This window comes from Gavialis gangeticus, unplaced genomic scaffold (genome assembly GCF_001723915.1).
Source record: "Gavialis gangeticus isolate Ggan-Ray unplaced genomic scaffold, GavGan_comp1, whole genome shotgun sequence".
NCBI lineage: Eukaryota > Metazoa > Chordata > Crocodylia > Gavialidae > Gavialis > Gavialis gangeticus.
The window spans coordinates 12,566,327-12,589,264 of NW_017729026.1; the positions used below are offsets into that span (position 1 = coordinate 12,566,327).

The window sequence follows — 22,938 nt, forward strand, 5'->3', positions numbered from 1 at the left end:
AGGACTGCAGCATGCAGCACAGCTCTGGCTCGCAGGGATCCCCGGGAGGCTCAACGTGCTGCAGAGGGGCTGGCTGGGACACAGTGTGGGGCTAGCCAGCAGGCAGCCTCATGGCCTGGCCAATCCCAGTCGCAGTTTACCCATGCGTTGTGGCAGAGTAAATAACTCCACCATAGGATAGTACTTGTATCGGGAAGTACTAACCTAGGGTGGAGTTAAATTAATTTACGCCGGCCTAATAGTTCCACACATGTAGATGGAGATGCTTTACATTGGAGCTAATTAGGCAACTCCACAGTAAGTGTCTCATGTAGATGCCCCCCATAGACTACCAAATATTGGATTTCTATGGGTTTTACATGATTTATCCCAGGTTTCAGGCAGCTCTTAGAGTACGCTTACTTGTTTCCTGACAGACTCTGGTATGTTCCTACTACATCTCTACTCTTCATTACTATTGTCTTGAATATCCTGTGTCTTCCTATTCTGGTTTGATAGCAGTGTCAAATACTGACAGAAGATGTCTGGCAGTTTCACTGGCAAACTCCTGTCTTTACGCACAATGAACTGCACATACACAAGTATACACCATAGGTGAAAATATAGCCCCCAAATTCCAGATGATTTTGTCCAGTCTGTATCAAGACCTGTTGTTTTTTTGAGGTAAAATGTATTTCTCCATTATGGCACATGTTCTATATATACACACCACAACCAAAACAAAGGTGGCTTAAACACATAGGCGGCAATTTCTGACCACAACTTATTCATATTAATCCTTGTCTGAAGTGGGACGCTATACAGAAAGTTTTACTACATTAATGATGACATTGCCTCAATATACAATCTATAATATATCTAAGTACATTGAATAGGTATGCTTTTGTTTTTATAAACCCTTGATTAAATATACTCATCTAACAATGTCACTTCATATGTTTGTAAGAGTTTGGTAAAAATATATATATGTATTCAGTCACCCAGTGCACAGGAATGAGAAATTAACCCTTAACCTGCTGATGCTTCTCTTTATATTCAAAATACTGGTTATTACATTGTTTTTGGATAAATACGTTCTCATTTCAAGGGAGCAGAGAGTTCAGGAAAAATTCTTGAAGTACACTCCATATGCAATAGAAGTGATTTTGCTATGGCACGCACTGTAAACCCCAGCTTAGGATAATGAGTCAAGCAGCTTTCAAACCCAAACCTTGCTTGAAAAAGTAAAGGTAAAGCAACCTCACAAAATCTTCCAGCCAAACAGTAGAAGAATGTGGTTTCCTGCTTGTCTGTCACCTCTTTTCTCAATGCTCCATTACTTATGCCAAGTCACGGTCCAAGCCACAAAGTTATTTGTGAAATCAATTCCTACCGTTAGGAAACTCTACTGCTTACACCGATCCTTCCAAGTTGTTATGTTCCCGCTTTACCTCTGAACACTATACAACCGTCATTGAGGGGGAAAAAAGCAGTTGTTAGGGCAGCTGCAATATGGCTTCCTTGAAAAAGGACAAAAATTAGTAGCCTTGATGTTTCTGCTTCCTCTTTCTGTGTATGCAATTTTCACCTTTTTTAGTGCATTCACTGAGACATTTTAATAGTCACTTTTCCATTCTGCTTGCTTACAATGATTTACAAATTCAAAGCAGAGGATTACATTGTATTTACAAACAAGTTGGCACTTACAGAATAAATTATTGATTTTTGTTTTCCTTTTCATTCCAGGGCACCCATATTTCAGGCAGACCAGCAAAATCTGCTGCCTGATAACATTATGCTACATTAACATGAATAAATAGATTTCTAGCTGGTACATTCCATTCCAAAATTCTGCTTGTTGCTGAAAGGCAGTACCTTCCACCTCAGTTCACAATTGATGCTCAGGAGCTGTTAGTCAAGTGAAAGCAAAGGCTGCATGTTTTCTTCCTCATTTTTATCCATACGTTTTAGAACCCCAGGATCCACAACTGACTGAGACCTACAAAAGGATAACATGGTGTTGTTTTTTCCATTTTTTCTCAATCAAGACAAATAAGGGTAAGTATCAGCACTTTGGTTTTTGGGGTTTTTTTCCCCTCAGAGTTCAAAAATAACAATCCAGGCAGCACAAATATCTTATCACAGCAAATGATCAGAAAATACCCGCCCAAACCAAACTTATGCACTGACACCCATACCGTCTACCAAAAAGGGGTCTCTCCGACAACCCAGCTGACTACTGGAATGGTAAAATTAGCAGCCCACATTAGCTAGAGGCACAAGTTATTCTTCTTCTGAGCAGCACTTAAGTGCACCCTGGAGTGCATTCTCCAAAGCCAGCATCACGGACTCCTCCCATGGCCAGCAGGAGTTCTGGACCAGTGGACAGACTTTCACCACCCTTATCAGTTTAACTAAGTTGACTCGGGCAGGATTGTATGCCTACATTCATAGCTGACTGTAAAACACTCAGAGATTTTCTGATAAAAGAAAATAAAAGTGCGAAGTTGGTATTATAATTCCCCAGTGTAGACTTATTTGAGTGGGAAAGTGACAAACTTGTCAGCGCTACTTTCTGCAGTTGCTGGAGTTTTCCCTGGAAGGCTTGCATATCCTTCTGCCTCCACACCACCCGTCTTAGCTTGTAATTTGTACAACATCAGGTCCAGAGAAGGTATGATCCTCAGTTTTACATATTAATTCCAAAACCATTTTTAAAAGCAGTTAAAGGGACAAGAGCACACTTACACATCACACCATTTGCAGAACTCAAGCACATAAGAAAAAATATTGGGACAAATTCTTTACTAGTATAAATTGGAACAGATCCATTGAAATCAGTGGAACTGGGTCAATTTACAGCAGAAGATAATTTGGCCCATCCTTCTTATAAAACATGAAGAAAAGAAGATGCTGAACTCTTCTGGACAGGAATTGTGTCCATCTTTCTAGAGCACTTAGCACAATATGGTCCTGATCTCAGGCCAGTGTTTGGTCACTACTACCATACAAATAAATAATACTAATTCCTCCCCGTAGAAAGCTAAGAACCTGTCTATTTCAGTGGAATAAGAATCTGATTTCTATTGCCTGCCCTTAAACCTGTCATGGCATGGTACTGAATATTGCCTGTGTAGTTCTAAAGATGAAATTCCTTGTTCTGGGTTGAGAGAAGAAAATATTTTTGTAGCCACCAGATAAGTCATATAAGCAGGGATCCTGGTTTTCTCTGAGAAAAATCACAAATTCTCTGATAAAAACTACAAAATCCACAATTAAAATGAAATGCCACTATATATATAGCTATCAATTGAACACCATGTTTTATTGATATATTTACTATTTTAAAGCAATTTGGAAGCTTACCAGGGTCTCAATCACTATAATAAAATCAATTCTAAATGCCTGTAAATTATGGTATTTAATTTTGGGTTTTTTAGCATGGAAAATCAGAGTTCCCTCTGACCCCCTAGCTCACAGAATGCAGGTCCAGGCTCCTCACTCCCTACCCACAGCCCCCCAGATCCGCTGGTGCCCCTCACTCCCCACCCCCCAGCTCCCTGCCCTCCCAACCCTGCTGGAGCGGGCCCCCAGCTGCCAGGGCTATGGAGCCAGGGACCCAGGTCCACAGCCCCTGACCCCCACAGCACCACCGGAGCCCCAGCTGCTTCCTGTGGGCAGTGGCAGCTGCTGTGGCCTAAGAGTGGGAAGCCTGGCTCCCCCTCCCCCATAGGCGGCACAGCTGGAGAGGAGCCCATGGAGAGGTGCCAATGCAGGCTGCCTGTGGAGGGGCTTGGGTGGGGGAGGCTGGCTCCCCACTACGCTCCTGGAGGGACGAGGGGGCACATGCCCCCCAGATATTTGCATGAAACATGGGTGGGCTGGCTGCTGCAGGCTCAAGCTCCCTGCTCTGCTGCCCTCCCCTGGGCCCTCTGCAGACCAGTGGGTGGGACCTGGCATGGCACAGCAAAGTGGGGCTGGGTGGGGAAGCTCATTGCAGCTGCTGTGAGCCCTATGGTGCCCTGCCAATGCAGTCCCCTGCCTGCCCCAGAAAAGCAAGGGGAACAATCCTAAGCTGCTGCTCCCACTGCTCTGGGGAGGGCAGGGGACACATTGCCAGGCCAGCATGGGGCTTGCAGTGGCTGCAATGAGCTTCCCTAGCCTGTGCACAGAGCTTGGGAGAGCCAGAGCCAGTGCCACCACCCCAGATGAGCAATCCACAGCTCCACCCTGGTCCCTATCGGGGCTCTGCAGCCACATGTTACAACCCCAGCCCCCAAGCTGCATGCATCACCCAGCTGGGCAGCAGCCCGACCCAGCCCTGCTGTGCCCAACTCCCTCCTTCCCTATGGGGGCCTCAATTCCCCCCCCGCTCTCCCACACTTACCTTCCGGAACTGTTCTCCAGGCTGCCTGATGGCAAGATGCATATACATGCACATGGCACCCCTTGCTTGACTGCCCTGCTTCCACTCCCCCCAGCCTCTTGCAGGCTGGAACTCTGCCCGCCTGCAGACAGCTCTTTGCAATACTGCAAAATCTATACGTTTCTCCATTAAAATGAAAAATCCATGTTTTTCTTGAGTAAAAGAAGAAATCCTTTTTTTTCCATGGGAAAGGAAAAACCTGGATCCCTGTTTATATGCATATGGGAGTGTGTGTGTATGCACTTGTACACAAAGAATGAACAAGAACTAAAAAGAAGTATTTGTATATGTATTTAAGTATAATTAGGCAAATGGTCAACAAACTGTTTTGCAGTGCCTTGTGAGCTACAGAATAGTTTCAAAAGGCCAAAGCCAAGCGTTTTCAAAATGGATCACTTGTTCAAAATGCAATTTCAGCATTCCCATTCTGCAGGAAATGTCAACGTTTTATTTTGGAACAAAAAATGATTTGGTCTCCTCCATTCTGCTCCAGAGTATAGTACCTCCAGGACACACTAACATAACAATACAATTTTATAGTTTCTTCCATCTAAAAGTCTCAATGCACTCTAAAAATATTTTTAATAAAACCTCTCTCCATGTCTGTGAGAAGGACTAGTATTATTATCTTCCCTTCCCCCATCAGAGATCAAAAACAGAACTCAAAGTTAATTTGCAAATGAAAACCAGACTCACAAAGTTTAGTTGGGAGCAGAAACCAGATCCTGTGAGGCCTATCACTGTGCCTGAACCATAAGTTCATTCTGCCTTTCAAATTAGGTTCAATCAATCTCAGAGAACTTTACTGAGATCTGAACCTTCTTAAAGTACATGTTATGGCTGTAAGGAGGCAAGCAGGCTGACTGAGTAATGACATTCTTAGCAGGATTTTGTTTTAAGGAAGAGTATTATCTTGTGCAAGCAAATGTGCTCTGAAATGGCACAGGGAATTTAAGCAAGAAAATTATTGGGGGATTTGCTAGCTTTACAATATGTACGAAGTCCAGGAGAGTCAGTTAAGGTTGTTGCTCCGTTGTTCTTTCTTTCTCTTACTGTTGTGTATTACAGATGTAAAAAATCAGGTGTGCAGTTGCACACTATTGTGAATGTGGTATAATATCTGTGCAAACAATTAAAAAAAAAAATCAGCCTTCACTTGAATTTTGCTTACCTTAACCATTTGCTATCCCAGCCTCAATGTTATTTTAATATTGTTTGTATGTTTGTTTCCCTTTGTGCACCTAAATGTCAGTTTCAGCTGTGTAAGCATTATTTTGCACTTACGCACAGGCTGCAGTTCTATTAACCTGCAGTGAGAATATATAAGTGCACACTTTGACTGAGTATGCACAGCAGCCTATGTACTGGATAGGCATATACACAGCCATATACACAGATGCATTCTGAATGCATACAGCACAAAAATGTAGTCAGCCAGAAACCCAAAACTAACAGGTGTTTGTTACTGAAGGAGGTCCCTCCCATGTTTTACCCTCAGTATCTATGTGGTTGGGACATTTGCCCAGGAAGCCAGAGATCTGGCTTAGTTCCCCCTTGCCCTGCCTCTCTATGACTTCTCAACACAATGCTCAAACTGCCACCCCACAGCTTAGGCATTTTCCAGTCCTCTTCTCGCCCTTGCTCCTTTGGAAGCTAGTACCCCTGGGCAGCTAAGAGAGGGAAATAAGTGTGACCAGAAAGAAAAGAGCAAATTATGGGGTGTGTGCCTCAGTGAGATGGCTGCTTCTCTGGATAGGAAGGGACTCAGGGTCCTAGACTGGACCTTTTCTCCCAGTGAAGCAAAAAACTTCTGCACTGTACTGTTCTCTATGCATTATATCCAATGCCCATTAAGGCTAAGTACAGACTGTCAAAAAGCCAGAGGCTGAATCATTTCAGTCTTCACAGGTTAGTCTAAACTGTGTAGATTGAATTGATAAGCCAGTGAACAAAAGACATTCATTTTGATTCTGGAAATGCAGCCACATGCCTGCAGTGGCTCAGGCCAGAGGCTAGGGGGAGCTAAAGCATGACTCCCTGCGTTACTGGAGCAGACAGCTTGAGCCAAGCCTAGACCATCTACCCTGCAAAAGTGGAGTTTGTGGAGGAGGTGAAAAGTATCCTGGGATGCTGGGTGAGTTAACTTAAATCTGGAGGGGATCTGGGACAGAAGTTCAATAAACCAATTTAACCTAAATCAGTCAAGTCTGATACTACATCCATCCAGGTTTATCTTAAACCGGTTTTAGCCATTTTGAAAGCAGACCATGTGCAGTGAACTTCTGTAGGGACAAACATTACACATAAACTGGTTTAAGTGATCAGAAACTGGTTAAAACCTGCAACAGATCTTCAGTGCACATACACCAGTTTGAAAATGGCTGAAACCAGTTTGAGATAAACATGGTTTATCAGACTTTACTGATTTGGGTCAAACCGCTTTATGCAATGTCTATCTCAGACCCCTTGCTGGTTTAAGATAAACCAAACACCCCCACCATCCCAGCATGCTCTCTGGGTTGGGCAAGGCTCTCTTCTTCAAAGCAGAGCTGAGCTCTCTCCTCTGCTCTCTGGCTGCAGCTCCAGCACAGCAGCTCCAGCACAGACTGCAGGCTGCTCCACCCACTCCTCCTCACCACTCTCTGCTAAGCAGGAATTCCCCCCTCCCCTCAGCCTTGCTGAGGACTTGTCTGTGTATTAGCTAGCAGACCACATGGTGGCTATGGTCCCTGCTGAATCAACAGGCAGAATCAACAGGTAGCTGGTAATGTCCCTCTGTTGTTTTCTTAATGGGATGATAAACACTGAGTTAGGGGTTATAAACACTGTTGTCAATTCCCTGCTGGGCTAATCAAAGTGTCCTCCCAGGGTCTGGCAATGTTCCCCCTCAGCTCAGTGTTGTGGAAGGAATGGGAGGGCTGTTCTAGCACCCCCCAGCTTCTAGCCTGAGCCACTGCAGGCATATGCCTGCATTTCTGGGATGTCTGTGCAGTTACAAACCAGTTCAGCCTAGCCAGGTTAGACTAACCTGCAAAAATTGAATCAATTTGGGCTCAGACTTTTTGAATGTCTGCCCCTAGCCCTGTTGTGTTACAGATCTTAACTGGTTCCTGATCACTTATACCAGTTGAAGTGTACCTTCTGTCCCTAGCCAAAAGGCTATACATGTTAGTTAAGCTTTTTCCAGGACATATGCCTATGTACATGTGTACATATTCATATACATACTCTGTACACACATGCACACTTACATGCTTATAGTGCAAATGTAAAACACCAAAAACACTGAGGTATGCACACAAAAAGGGACAGGATTCTGCTCTAAGACTTGGTTTTCCTATTCAGTGTCCTAACTACGTCTCTTTCCTGTGCACTACAACTGCAGAAGCTCCAGCTGGTTCCTTTTATATAGAACAGTTGGGAAGGGGGATTCCAGCATACACTGCAGTTGTGCTATAGGAATAAATATGAGACTCTAAACACATAAGGGTGAAGGTATTTCAGCTGAACATTGTTTCAAAATAAATTATATGCACACAGAGAAATAACATACTTGGAACGTCCTCTCCTGTGCTGGTACACATCTACAATATTTACTCAAGTGGAAAAAATACTGTGCAGTGCATGTGAAGATCAATTTGAAAGCTAAACTGAAGTGTAATTCTGCCTCAAGGGTTTTCCAAGTCATGAGCAAAATGCAGAGAAAATAGATAACTATTCTCCATTTTGAAAAAACAGAAGAGCTCAGTCAATTCACTGACATAGTTCTCCAATCCAGACGTGAGGTTTGCCTCAAGGGGGGCCTGCCATCAGCCCTCTCAATTTTCTCGTGTTACATTCACCTTCTTTGGGTGAGATCATTTGCTCTCATAGCTTTAGTTACCATCTTTTCAGTGATGAGATGTGTAAATCTGCATCTCTATTCCTGCTTTCCCTCTGTCCAAGATAGCAATGTTTCTGTATCCCATAATTCCTTATAAATGATGTGCAAATTAAAAACACTACAATGAACACTAAAAATCAAAATTCATCATGTTCCCCCACCCAAACCCTTTACCTTCCCATCTTTTTCTTATCATTTCTCTTGATGGTTCCCATCACTGTTCCTGTCACTCACTTTCTAGAGAACTTCTGACTTCTCCTTCTTCATCTTTCTCTCCATTCAGACTGTTTAATAACTTCTCATTTGTCAGTTCTTACCATCTTTCTCAATACAACACTTCTAACATCTGCCCCTTGTTGACTTCTTTGCAACTATGAGCTCTTGTTCCTCCACTCTCCATCCATATTCTGTGCTCAAAATCATTGTCCTTTTCTGCAATTCTGAATACAGATCTGTTTGCTAGAATACCTTTCCCAGGCTCCCTATCTCTTTCTGCATCAAACTCAGTCCCCTTGGATTGGATCTTCACAGTAAAATTGCTCCCAAATTATACTACTGTCACTGAGAGTAGATGACCCTCTTTTTAGAGACCTTTATAATGCTTTCTAGCCTAAATTTCTCCCCTGCTTACATGATATGCCTACTTACTTATGCCTTGCATTACAAAAACCTTCTGGCTGCAAAATATCCATTCCACTTCCAACCTTGTACCTTTTTCTTATAGTATAGCAAAAGAAAAAACAGACACTTTTTCAGTGTATCAAGACACCTTGTTCTCCTTTGGTTTTTAAAAAACTGCCTTCTTCCAGCCTGCCTTCCACCAATAACTAGCCTCTTCTGTTCTCTTGCCTACCCTGTAACTGTAAAATATAACTAAAATTTAGCATCTATCTTCTTAGATAAATCCTAGAATGTTGAGCTGGTTATCAAACTCAATTCACATGAATCCTGTCTCTTTCTCCCTATAATTTTCTCTATACACTTTCTGACATATAGTGTAAAACAACTTGGAGAGGTGGAGGGAGGGGAGAGAGGGAACCTTAGCTTGTTGCCCATAAAGCACCTACTGGATAGCACTTCAGAAGTAATTATTTATAATTAATTATTCCACATGAATTATGACTATCAGCATCTGTATAGGTGCCTTCTAAAAACTAGTTTCTTAGATTACAAATTGTTTGGGGGAATTATGAAAGGCTTCAGAACAATCATAATGAGGAATACAAGATATATTGACATCCCACAACTGTGCTAGCATGCCACAGAATCCTATTTCACATACCTCTTCATGGATTTGGGAGAGAGGTCCTTTTCTGTGTCTTTCGAGGAAGTGTTGTAGGAATCTGCATTGAATTCACTGTCATCATCATATTCGTGGTCTAGCAGTGTTCTGGCCCATGTTCCCATGTCATATGGTGGCAACATTCCTCCAAACTCAGAAGGTAGAATCTCAGGATGAATCAGTTGATGCAGACTGTTGAGGTTATTTCCATGAAGAAATATCTGTGTATATATGAAAAAGAAATCACAGCTAATCTCACAGCTCAAAAGTGTATCATTATTATATAACTGGTAATAAATATTTATATCACAGCCCTGCTCTGCTAGGTAATTTACCACCAAAAAGACAGACAAGGTCTCTATTTGAAAACTGGCTTCCCGTTTATGTCTCTGATCCTACGAATATGAAGATTTACTGTTACGCATGTGAATAGTCCTACTTAAAGCAAGCAACAGAATCAAGGCCCTAAGATGGAAGACAGTCCTATGCTGGGTAAACAAAGATATTTGTTATGTTTCTTTTAATATTATTTGTATTTATTAATAGCTTTGTCATTCCATTATTAAGTAAATAAGGGGAGCTGACTTCCTCCAATTAGGTATTAAACAATGATTTATGCAGACTCCACTGAAAAGAGTTTTTGACCTAGCATTTTGCTGGATAATTATATTACCTGTATATGGCAATGTACAAGACAATCAGCACCATTAAATCAAACATGTCTTATCTATGTGAATAGAATGATAGGTGAGAATGATTGGTTGACTAGATATTGCTGTGAATATAATTGTTTTGGCAGTCTGTGATTTATTTTTAGAATATGTGCTTTGTGTAGCCCATAAAGAAACAGTTTTATAGCACCAAAAACTAAGGCTATATGGATTCAGGCAGCCCTCTCTAACTGAAAATAGGAAGAGGGGAAATGGCTAGATGAGCAGTTTTAAAAGTTATATTAAAAAGCAGCAAGTAAAAAAAGTCAGAGACAAAATAACATATACATTCATTTTTCCATTTGTTTCAGTTCACCCAGCAAGCAGCTGCAAAGATGAAGCAGCTTAATATAAAGATACAAAACCAGCACATGTTTCCCAATCTTAGAAATAAAGAACTCATCCTTGCATGAAAAAATAGTGCAAATGTTTATGGCAGAAGTAATTTGTTTTATAGTGCCTCTCCGAAGCTATTCCATTTTAAGGTATGGTTTTATACTTATGTTCATCTGAACATAGTTTTTCAACTCAACTCTATAACCTGTACATCTGCTATGGGTATTCATTGTAACTTTATAAACAAAAATATTGATGACAAGCTGAGCAAAATTCTAACAAAAACCCAGAGGGATGTTGTAGTTTTAGAAAGATACTACCCTGTATTTCAAGACTGGCTTCTTACTGCATTCCAAAGTTGACTTTAAATAATATATTTGGCTGAACATTCAAATTTGAATGCTTAAAATTATTTTTATAGATGCTTATTTTAGAGGTGTTACACACTAAAACCTTCAAGTGAACTAGAAGAATTCAACGTCTGTAAAGTTATGGATTTAAAACCTAAACTTAGGAGCCATGTTTGATTACTCACTTTTAAAAAACATAGTAGCATTTTATAATATTCATGAACTGCACTACAGTCCTTCTTTATGTGCATATAGCACTTGACTTAAACACATTTCAAATGCCTCTGACACTAAAATGCTTCTGACTGAAGCTGAAATCAGTAGAAAAAAACGGAATCTGGTAAAATGCGTTCTTCATTTGCATATTTATTGCATGTATTATATAAAAAGCTTGGTGATCCAGTTATAATTTCATGGGTACCAGAAGCTTCTCAGGCATAATTTGTCTAGCAAAAAAATTATTAAAACACTTAAAAAAGACTGAGGCATTCTGTACTGCATTTGAGTAGAGAAAAACATAGAGTTCCCTAGACAATCTGATATATTAGACTGCTAGACTAAAACATGCTACAGAAGTTTTATGTATGATGCTAAATAAATCTTATTGGAGGACAAATTTCAGTTTAAAGAAATATTACCATTATATGTTTACCTCCACCAAACTCTACTTCAGTTACAATGATGTCAAAGTCAAAAATTTGTTCAAGCCTAAAGGATCCATCTGGCTATCATAATTATGTTGCCCAGTTTCTGTAGCCAGCAGCTCCTGGTGCAGCCAGCATCATGTCCTGCCCTTGACTCCCTAGCCCAAACATCCAGTTCCCACGTATAGCTAGATCAGGTAAGTGTGGCCTTCAGCATGAGTCCAGAGCGAGCCTTGCACACGTAGGTCTGGATGAATCAAAGGATACCTTCACCATTGCCACTGTAGTGATGTTACTGATGCAAATTAAACTACATCTCAGAAATTAACGTACACACACACTCCTTTCTGTATGCATTTACAGTGAATACAAACATGTACCCAAATTGAATATTTTATACATTTGCATCATAACTTTAGTCAATGATGACAAATGCAGTGACACTGTAATAAAAATGATACTACAGGTATTCTTTTAAAATAAAAGGAGCTAATTTAAAAATATTATGTCTGTATTTCTGGATGAAAAAGCTCTATTAAATATCCCAGCACAAAGGCTGGGTCTTCCAGGGAGATGTTTTGCCTGCTGGAGACCCTCCTTTAGTTGTCCCCCAGCTTCTCCAGCATGCCAGGAGCCAGAAGAAACAGAGAAATGGCCATTTCCCCAAAGTGGGACGTTCTGTCCCTCATCGAACCCCACAGGCAGGGGCATGCGCAGCAGCAAAAATCAGCAGCACAGATTTGTGCCGCTACTATTTTTGCCATGGCAAATACATGTCCCTGCACATGCATGCCCATCTGGACACACCCTGTGCTTAAAATTAAACACTTAGCTACTTTAGATCAGAGCCTCAAAGGATAAAGCCATATATATTTCCAAGGCAAGTGGAGATCCTTGACACAAAAAAATCTTTCAAAACAGACATATTTAAAGACATTAAATAAATTCCAACTAGATAATTTATTTTTGTTTTCTATATCCTTTGTACATCTGGTGACCATAATGGTCTATCAATATAAAAATAAAGAAAAGAGTACCCTTTTTCGTGTTTTCTCCTTTAGAAAGGGTCGTATAACCGTGTAGAGGGCATGGATATACCATGGCTGATTGACGAAATGAATTCCTCCAAACCGAGCTGGAAAGCTGTCCTATAGGTCATAAAACAAACACATAACTTTGTAGGTAGACTCTTCACAAAGGACATAAGTTGCATGTCAGTTTGATTTCTTATGCTGAAACACCTTCATTTGCTTACTTAACCTTACAGAAGAAGACATTTTCAAAGTAGTGTCCACTCAGTCGATTTTCAATATCCATTCACATTCGCAGTCTTTAGATACACAATTTTGTGACAGAGCTGCGTAACAACTATGCTATTCTAATAGAGAGATGGCATTTTTGGACCTTTGATACACTTCGTACTTATATGACTTGCCCATAATCTGTCTGCACAATATTTTTTTCCATCTCCCATTCCTATTTGGTTTCACTTATTTTTAATTTTAATTAACAGTAAGTGTTAGTGTTCCTTTAGTGCAATAAAGGAATTAAAAATGTTCCCCTTGCTTCAGTCTTAAAAATCAGAAGGAAACCTGAGATGCAAGTCAACATACACGCAATATTATTTACATTTTGCAAAACTGAAAATGCATTAAACATAGTTATTATACAAGCCTGAACATCTTCTAGAAGTACTATAAGATATTTTATTGGGGCAGATGCTTAGCAAGCAAGGTTAAGTTTGGGTATTGTTTGGGGAGCTTTTGTTATATGATATATATATCTTCTTTAATATTTTATCTATATATCTAAGTTATTTATTTCTTATAGTAAGCAATCCTGGGCATGTTTTGGGAAAGGCAGCATAGATATCTAATCAATATCTAATAATAATTTTGGGAAGGGCAGCATAGTTATCTAATAAATGATACAATATTGATAAGTCTTGATTTTGCTGCTTATTCAGCAGTTTCTCTGAATCAAAATGTATATACTTTTATACATGTTTACACTGAGATGACCATGCATTTTTAAACTGGTTTTGTCTGTTTCTCCTGATACTCTAACAAAGAATTGAGAAAGAGATGGGAAATGAAATGGTAGGACCATTGACATGCAGCCATTTGATTCTGCTGAGAAAAACTGCAAGGATTTTACATGATTAAGTATGCTTTTTTTAATTGATGTAGAACTGTGGTATCAATGGACACCTTTTCCATACCTGTCAGGAGGTTTACTGTCCTAGAACATTGTAACCAAATTCATTGTGTACCCCTTCCTTGTTACTACCTTGTTGACTAAAAAAAGACTGTTGTCTTCTCTTAACTCTTAACACTTTTATCCCTTAGTCATGAAAGACAAGCATGGTAGCTTAGTTTTTTTGATCCCCTCAGATTCACAGGGAAAAACAACATCTTGAACTGTACCTTTCTGGGTAGGCTTATGATCTGAGAAAACTTGTATTACAGGAAACTTCTTTGGTCCTAAAATATTTTAGATCCTATAAAAATAACATAGCAGGAAAGATAAATTATTTCTCTCAGAAGCACTGTTCAAAAGCTGGTCTTATCTATATAAAAGCAAAATGTGCTATCCCCTTGCAAACTGTGGCATCAAAAGAAGGATATGCACGTACATGCACACATGTGCACTTGCACCCATACTCCAAACACAAATCCTTTAGTCACCTTTAAATATCTTAGCTCAAGTGACTAGTAAATCTTTTACTTGGTCAATATCAGCTGGCTCCATACCGCAACATCTGGCTTTATTATTAGATTAAATGCTTTCCTTCAAGGAAGGCAGTATTTAATTAACTCTCTGCAAGGGGGGCAAGCAGCTAAAGCAGAAACCTTAACATCTGGCCATCCAAAACACAATAGTCAATGTACTAAACAGTCTATTCTACCCACTGCAGCTGTTAAAATCATAGAAAATGAGGGTTGGAAGGGACCTCAGATGGTCAACTAGTCCAACCCCCTGCACGACCAACCCAAACTAGATCATCCCAGCCAAGGCTTTGTCTACCTGCATCTTAAAAACCTCCAAGGCTGGATATTCCACAACCTCTTCCAGTGCTTTACTACCCACCTAGTGAGAAAGTTTTTCCTTATATCTAACCTAAATTTCCCTTGCTAAAACTTGAGGCCATTGCTCCTTGTTCTTTTATCTGCCATCACTGAGAACAGCCTAGCTCCATCTTCTTTGTAACCGCCTTTTAGATAGTTGAAGATTGCTATTAAAATCACTCCTCAGTCTTCTCTTCTTCAGAATAAATAAGCACAGTTCCTTCAGCCTGTCCTTATTAGTTATGTGCCTCAGCCTCCTAATCGTTCCATTGCCCTCTGCTGGACTCTTTTCAATTTGTCCACGTCTTTTCTGTAATGGGGGTCCAAAACTGGTCACAGTACTCCAGATGTGGCCTCACATGTTATTCAGGAAGGTTTGAACAACACATGCCTTTCTAACATGAGTATACAGAAAGGCTGTGTCACACAAGGTTCATTACATATTTTGCCAAACATCTAGATGCATCCTGCCAGTACAAAGTGAATTCCCAGGAAAAAAAAACAAAACAACAGTTGAGAATCTGGGCAAGGTAAATCTTAATGGAGAAATTTCACCTTGTGAATAAGATAAATCCTTTTACTCTCTGCAGAAAATATACCCTGTGATATACAGTATAACCTCATAAATCTAGTTCCCCAAAATCTGTATTATAAAAAATCTGGCACCTCCCCCTGCCACTCTAGGACCAGCCACCTCTCCTCCTCTCCCCCCCCAGACGTGGAGGGGGAATCTTGTATGCGGCAGCTGCTGCTGCCATTCACCACCCTGTGCCTCTCCACTTGCAACCACTGCTCCACAACCAGCCGTCACGCCGGTTGCAAAAATCCTGCATTGTCAAATTTCTGCCAGATGCTCGGTCCCAAGCATGCTGTATTTATGAGGTTGTACTGTATACAAGACAATAAACTACGGACATGTAGTGAACAGAAGAAATATTTTAGGAGGAAAAATTGTTTAGTGACATTTTAACCTTTAGTTAGGGGGAATTGTGTATAACCACAGGGCTCACTTGTTACATTTAGTGTGCCACTCCAGCACAGAAGCACAGCGTAGCATGCTGGGTCCTGCTGTGAAAGGGAACATACCCTACAGCTGCTGAGGATATTTTCAAACAAACCAGGTACATGCATGTTGAGGAAGGCAATACAAATGGCTGCTTGGACAGGAAATGCTGCATAAGATCACTATGCTGTTTCCAGAACAGTAAAGGGGATACGAAAGACTTCTAATCTGCCGCCTAGGAGCTTTAATTATGACCAATACTTTATACTGGTTAAGTTCTTTCTCGTTTACAAATACACTTGCCAAAACTACCTCTTAAAAGTGCATAATAATGAACAAAGAATACCCAAAAATGTTTCACAAAGCATTAAGTTTGTGAAATATATTTTGTTTATTCTTTGGAAAATGCTCCCAGTTAGGAACAAAGGAGAGGTACCCCATGCATGATTCACTGTGAATAGCCAAAGGAGTGTATAATCCAACATTTGCTCAAAATGGATGTGTCATTCTAACTGTAAAGCCACTATATTCTTGCAGGTAAAAAAGATATTTGGGAACTAGCTCCTGCCTAGGCTCCATTACAATCCATATACAAGGCAGAATAGTACTTAAACTCTTGCTGTGTCCTGGGGGGGAAGGGGGTCCAGTTGGTAAAACACACTCAGAGAATACCAAATACACACCAGCAACATTGAGTTCAATATGGAAGGCAGAAGCAACAGTCTCTGATGAGAAAAACAATGGTAGTGGTGTGCTGCCCACCTGTAACACAGAGCGGACCCGGATTCTAGGCCCTCTTCAGCCTATAGAATAAGCAGGGTGAAGATGCCCATCACCCTTTCTGTTGAAGCAGAAACACTGTGTTCTCAATACTGCAGGCCAGAGAGAGCCTAAATTTGTATCTTAAGGGCAGAGGCACTTGCCTGTGTTGGTACAGGGGAGTCGTGGGCTCTGTTTCAGGAGTATTTCTGTTCTATACACAGCCCCATCCTAAAGGCTAAGTACAGACAGTCAAAAAGCCAGACGCTGAGTCAGTTCAGTCTTTGCACGTTAGTCTAAGCTGTGCAATATAGTAAGTGAACAGACATTCACTTTTGATTCTGGAAGTGCAGCCACATGCCTGCAGTGGCCCAGGCCAGAAGCTGTGGGGCACTAGAGCATGCCTCCCTGTTCAGCTGGAGAAGACAGCTTTGGCCAATGCTAGCCTGCCCACCCTGCAAGAGGGGGGGTTGCTAGAAAGGTACAAAGCATCCTGGGATACTGGGGGACTGTGAGTGAACTTGAATTTGGAGGGGATCTGGGACACAAGTTCCATATACCAATTTAACCTAAATCAATTAAGTCTGATACTATATCTATCCAGGTTTATCGTAAACCAGTTTCAGCTATTTTGAAAGTGGTTTATGTGAACTGAAGTTCTGCTGTGTTACAGATTTGAATTGGTTTCTGATCACTTATACCAGTTTATGTGTAATTTTTGTCCCTAGCAAAAGTGACTCTCTAGTGTAAAATACATAAACAGTGAGGAAAACAGGGATGAGAATATAGTTCATCCCACCACACATCTGGGGCACTTTTACACATGACTCTAATCAAAATGCTCCAACATGCTGCATTATCTCACGTATGCAGCACCCCCACATTTCAAAATGGTTGTGGGGAGTACTTTAAAGCTCATCAAGTGAATTTTAGTTACAGCACCCTTGCTGCCATTTTGAAACTTGGGATGCTGAATGCATGAGATGCTGCAGGCATTTTAACTAGAGTAGCTCCCAAAAGATACTCTAATTTTAAACCCCCTCTTCCCACTGGTGCACATGTAGTGTGCAGCCCTAAGTCATATGCCTGAAGTGGAAGGAGTGGCAAGAGTTCAGAAATAACCTTCTGTGTTTCTTTTCCTATTGGCTAAGCTGTAGGCAGGTCCCCACTCAGTATCAATTCTTTCTGAATCAACCCTGGAGGAAGGAGGGGGCACCCTCCACTCATTCAGAAGTACCTCTCTCTCTCCTTTGACTCTGGGTCAAATCCTATTTCAGCCTTTAGTGGCCTAAGTGGCATTTCAGCTCATTTTAGATTCCATTTTCATGTAAAGTAGAATATAGTATCCCTGGTATACTTATAATTGTTGGAAGTAAAATGGAGGGAGGAACCTCCAACTGTTTAGGTCAGTGATTTTCAAATGTTTTGAATTTAATTCAACAGACTCATAGTACCCCTCATAAAATGTCAGCTCTTAAGTTTTTACTCCATTTTAGACTACAAAGAGCTCAGGAAGAGCACTACAGATCAGACTGTTTTTAACATTATGGATTCCTAAACACTCCGAGTCAAAATCATAGAATCACAGAAAATGAGAGTTGGAAGGGACCTCAGGAGGTCATCTCAAATCAGGACCATCCCCCAGTATAACAGCCCAGCCAAGGCTTCATAACTATAACATCCTAGCCATAACTATGTAACTATAACATCCCTTTGTAACTATAACATCCCAGCCCAGTCTTAAAAACCACCATGGATGGAGATTCCACAACCTCCCTGGATAACCTGTGCCAGTGTTTTACTACCTTCCTAGTGAGAAAGTTTTTCCTCATATCTAACCTAAACTTCCCTTGCTGCAACTTGAGACCTTTGCTCCTTTTTCTGTCATCTGTCACCACTGGGAATAGTCCACCTCCATCGCCTTTGCAACCACTTCAGGTAGTTGAAGGCTGCTATTAAATCCCCCCAGTCTTCTCTTGTCCAGACTAAATAAGCCCTGTTTATGAATCATGTTTGAACTTTTAACAGTGATAACTTTGTGTGGCACTTCACAACAACCTTGAAAAAATCTCAAGGCAGCTCAGGGTGCCACAGCACCCTGGTTGAGAATCACTGCTTTACACCAAAAGGCTAGTGTAAAAAGAGACTCAAATTCTAGGCCCTAACACCCAGAGGTGAATTGAATTTGTACCTCCTGATTGCTAGCAAAATGCTGAGCTTACTTAAGACTCACAAGCAGGAACCACAGCTACATAGCTGCAAATAGAATCTAGTAGCTGTATAAGTGCCAGAAATAGTATTTATGTGACTTAGGCACTTAAGATTTTGTTTCGTGTGCCTAACCCTACTTGTTTAACTATCCTCTTGGGGCACAATGCCCAATTTTGAGGCATGTTGAAGCTTAAAGTGTGCCAATTTGGAGTATGCACTAATGGACAGAATCACAATTATAGAGCAGAGCTCATAAGGTTGCAAATACAGTTCCCATGCTCAGACCAACAGAACTCATTTCCTGATAACATGGCAGAGTAATTTGTAGCAAGTAAACAGTGAGCACGTCTATACCTGTGGCACCAGTTTACTCGCAAGGAATTTACTCACAAGTAAAAGGTGCCAGGCAGGTACTACACATGCAGGGAAGCAAGAGCAGATTTGCTGGCAATGGCAAGGAATCTGCTCCCGCTTCCTGGGGCCCTGCAACGGACCCCTACTGCCACCAGGGGAAGCTCTAGGCTCCCCATGGCTGCTAGCTCAGGACCCGCAGGGAGCACTGGGCCAAGACAAATCTATCTCCTGGCCAGGACTGGGACATTATACCCTGTCCCTGGGGTCTCCCTGCTCCAAGACTGCAATTGGGGAATGGGGGCTAGGAGATCTTTAACTCCCAGTCCCCATCCTGCCATTGCAATCAGGGAGCAGGGGCCTGAGAGACCCTTATCTTCCAGCATTGGCTCCATGGTGCAGAGCTGGTACTCTGATGGGTCCCTGATGTGGAGTTGGTGCTGGGAGCTCCCTGCTGGTAGGGGATGGGGAACCTGTCCCTGTAAACAGGCTAGGGAGCTTGTTCTCTGCTTAGCTCCGCAGCATGGAGATGGGTGGGGAACAAGCTGGGGAACCCCTGCCATCAGGGAGCTCCCAGCACTAGTTCTACAACCATAGGGCTGGCACTGAGAGTTCCTCATCTCCCTGCACCAGCCCCATGGTCATGAGGCCAGCACTGGGAGATCCTTAAGAGTCTCCCAGCACTGGCCTTGTGGTTGCAGAGCTGCTGCTGGAAGATAAGGATCTTCAAGACCCACTCCCCGATTGTGATCTCCGAGTTTGGGACTCTGAGGTCCCTGCCTGAGCTCCAGGCAGCTCCCCAGAGCAGGGAGCAATTTTCTGCCCCCTGATGGACAGCTGACTGGGAGCAAATTTTCTCCCGGTCAGACTTCTACACAAGCACTACTGCACTGTTACTAATCAAGAGTAAATTTAGTACTTGCATGTGCAGGTAGCATATTTACTCACAATTAGTAAGGTTTACCGCATAGTAAGCATGTACACACATAGCGCGCATACTTAGTGTGCAGTAAAACTAGGCTACTGTGCAGTTAAGTGTCTTGTGTAAACATGCCCAGTGAGAACAGGTATATTAAGGAGTGCAGAATTGCAAGATAAAAGTTTGCCTGGCATTCTGGCATTACTCATATATAGCTAGCTTTCACACTCGGGATCTGTCAGACAGATGGCCATCCTACACAAACAGCAGGTAAGAATTTCTTCCAAATCAACGATTCCTGTGTTTTTATGTAGATTAAGTCGCAGGCTTGGTGACAATCACATCTGCCTCCAGGGACACATTGTACTGCTGCAGAGAAGCCTGTAACCCATGAATCATTCACTTCATGGATTAAATGAAAAAAAAAATCCCATGTTATAAAATGATTAGAAGGGTATCTAGGAACAATCCATGAAGTAAGCCATGCAGTCAACTGGAGACAGATGAGCGTCTGATGGGGCATAAAACCAAATCAGTAAGAAGTGTGCATTTCATCTACTCCTAAAATATAATACATAAAAGAAGCACACAAGAAAATAAGGAATAGTACTCGTTTAGCACTAATCAGCAAGACTTATTATCATAATTTGGGACATGGTCGTTTTATAGATGTATGAATAATTGCTGCTATTGTTCACATCTTAATGATCCAAGGCTTACAAATTTTTCCTTCAAATGCCAGGTGATAGTGTGCTGTCAGGTAAATGTCAGAGCTCTCTATTTTTGTCTGTACGGTTGACCGAATATTGTGGTGTTATTAACTGACCTCTTCTCTAATGTCACTGAAACAGTTATGGGGAATGATCCCAAAAGAACGATTTCAGTACCAAACACAAGGAACTCTAATTCACTCATGGCAGAGCAGTTCTATTTCTCTGCTTCACATAATTCATAATGTCTGCCTTTACATGCTTCTTTTCCCAGCAACCAGCTGTTACCTTTAACTTCCAGTCCATAGCACATGCCAGAGAAGCCAAGTTTCTACTCTCTGGCTGCATAGGCACTGCCTTCCAGTCCCTTTACTCTGTTATGCCATATTCTGCTCCAATTATATGTATTTGTACAGAGCCTAGCACAAAGAATCTCCAGTGCCGACTGGGATATACAGGCACCACTGCAATGCATTTAACAGTAAGAACTGTCTATGCTATGTTTAAAATCATCTAGAAGAATAAGGTGCTCATCTCTCACTAAATGGCAACTAAAGATAAAATAATGTCTTTGACAATCCTTTAAATGAAAATAAAGGCGAGTCACCCTTTTCATCAACAAGTACCATATTTATTTTCATAGCACATATATCTTTCCCCAAAAATTAGCCCTCCAAAACTGGGATGTGTGTTTTAATCAAGGTAACAATTTCCAGAATGAAGACCAGAGAGTGCTGGAATGGCTGCTGGGGACTGGCTTCATTCTGAGCTGCCAGCAGAATGCAGGAGGGGTGGAGCTACCAATTCACAGATGCCAATTTGGCCATAGCTGTGAAAAAGTTAAACCTTTAGCTGTGGATCTCCAGTTTTAGCTGTGGATCTGCGCTAAGACAGTGAGTGATGCTGAGCAATGGACTCTGTCCCTCCTAAATGCAGTCAGGTTTAGCCATGTTGAATCAGTGCTGGGGCAAGTAAGATCCTAAAAAAAAAAATCTTTTTTTCCTTCATTCTGGCTTCCTAAAACAAGATGCGTCTCTTAGGTGTGGTATGCATAAAAATATGTTATTTTCACATTAGGACCAGGGTTTTTCACTGTATGGGCAATTCCTTGTGAATGGGGCCAAGAAATTGTGAGAAGTGCAACACTGTACATCAATGCCTTGGCTCCAACTCATCTCTGGAATCAGTGGGTCTATTATATGTTTCAAGTTAAGCAGGCATTTTAGTGCTACAAGAAATTCAGGTCTTAGTATCTACAGGGTCCTGGTGATGTCCAGGACAAATTAAAAAGTTGGAACCTTGAAAACTGAATTTTTACAAAAAAAAGTAACAAGCCCAAAGTGAGCTTATTAAATTATTATCAGCTTAAATGGCAGTACTTCATTTGAAAATTATTCCTAAGGATCATAAATTCAGCTCTCCTGCAACTATTCAAAGGAGTCGAGTATTTAAGGAAAAAAATCAATATAGTAATCAGCAGTGTTTCCAGCAAGCACTAAAATACATTAATCTTATGATAGCTACATTATGTTAAATCTTTATAACGAAAGTCCCTAATAAAGACATAAGAACTTTTCTGTCTGATGCAAGACACGGAATCCATGGATTTAAAGAAGATATTGAAAAGAAAACTAGAGTAAACTGAGGAACAGTTGAACAAGTCTAACTCTATTTGATCCAATGTCTTAATACCCTGATATGGAATTTCTTATCATAACTAAAACATGTAAACTAATTAGGAACTGAGAACCAATGCTGTCCACATTGGGGACAGTGAAACTTAGGCCTGTTTATTGAGGATGTCCAAGAACAAGGCACTGCAAATTTCAACATCTCCCACATACTTGTGTGTTCTTGGACATTTGTAATGACTCAATATTATGCATTACAGAACAATTTCTATGTTTGATTCTGGTCACCTATTTTCAAGAAAGATTAATTTAAACATGCAGAAAAGGGCTGCTGGGATGATCAGGGGAATGGACAATCTATCTTGTTAGAGCAGACCAAAAGAGCTTGGTCCACTTGGCTTACCAAAAGAAGAAGTGAGAGGATTACTCTCTAAAAATAGGTCAGGTGGTAAAGACTGCAGGAAAGAAGGGGTGGGGGGAGGGGATATAACTATCAACTGGCCTTAACAGCACCTGACGGCAGAGTTCAGGTTTGCTTTTCTGGCTGCTCCAGAGGACACAGGGACACAGTCCACCTACTGACAGCACCCGCTCCTCCCTCTCAACTCTCAGGCTTTCAGGTAAGAAAGGCTGGCAACTTCACCTCCAGCAGCCAGCAGTGGATCCTTACCCCTGT

The 22,938-nt window shown here is 41.3% G+C and overlaps 1 protein-coding gene across 2 annotated transcripts in view; it reads right to left on the reverse strand.

Annotated features, from left to right (window-relative positions):
• Window positions 1-22,938, reverse strand: part of CLVS2 (clavesin 2) — a 119,052-nt gene that overhangs the window by 7,623 nt on the left and 88,491 nt on the right. The window contains exons 3-5 of one of the 2 annotated variants that reach the window (XR_002097912.1): window positions 12,648-12,758; window positions 9,571-9,791; window positions 403-1,978 (exon numbers count right to left, since the gene is read on the reverse strand). Coding sequence is in view for 1 of the 2 variants with exons in the window: in XM_019520022.1 (XP_019375567.1) it covers window positions 1,891-1,978; window positions 9,571-9,791; window positions 12,648-12,758 (420 nt within the window). In the remaining variant the exon portion in view is untranslated. Of the gene's footprint in view, window positions 1-108; window positions 1,979-9,570; window positions 9,792-12,647; window positions 12,759-22,938 lie in introns of those variants that run through there. The other variant, XM_019520022.1, reaches the window with a different exon arrangement.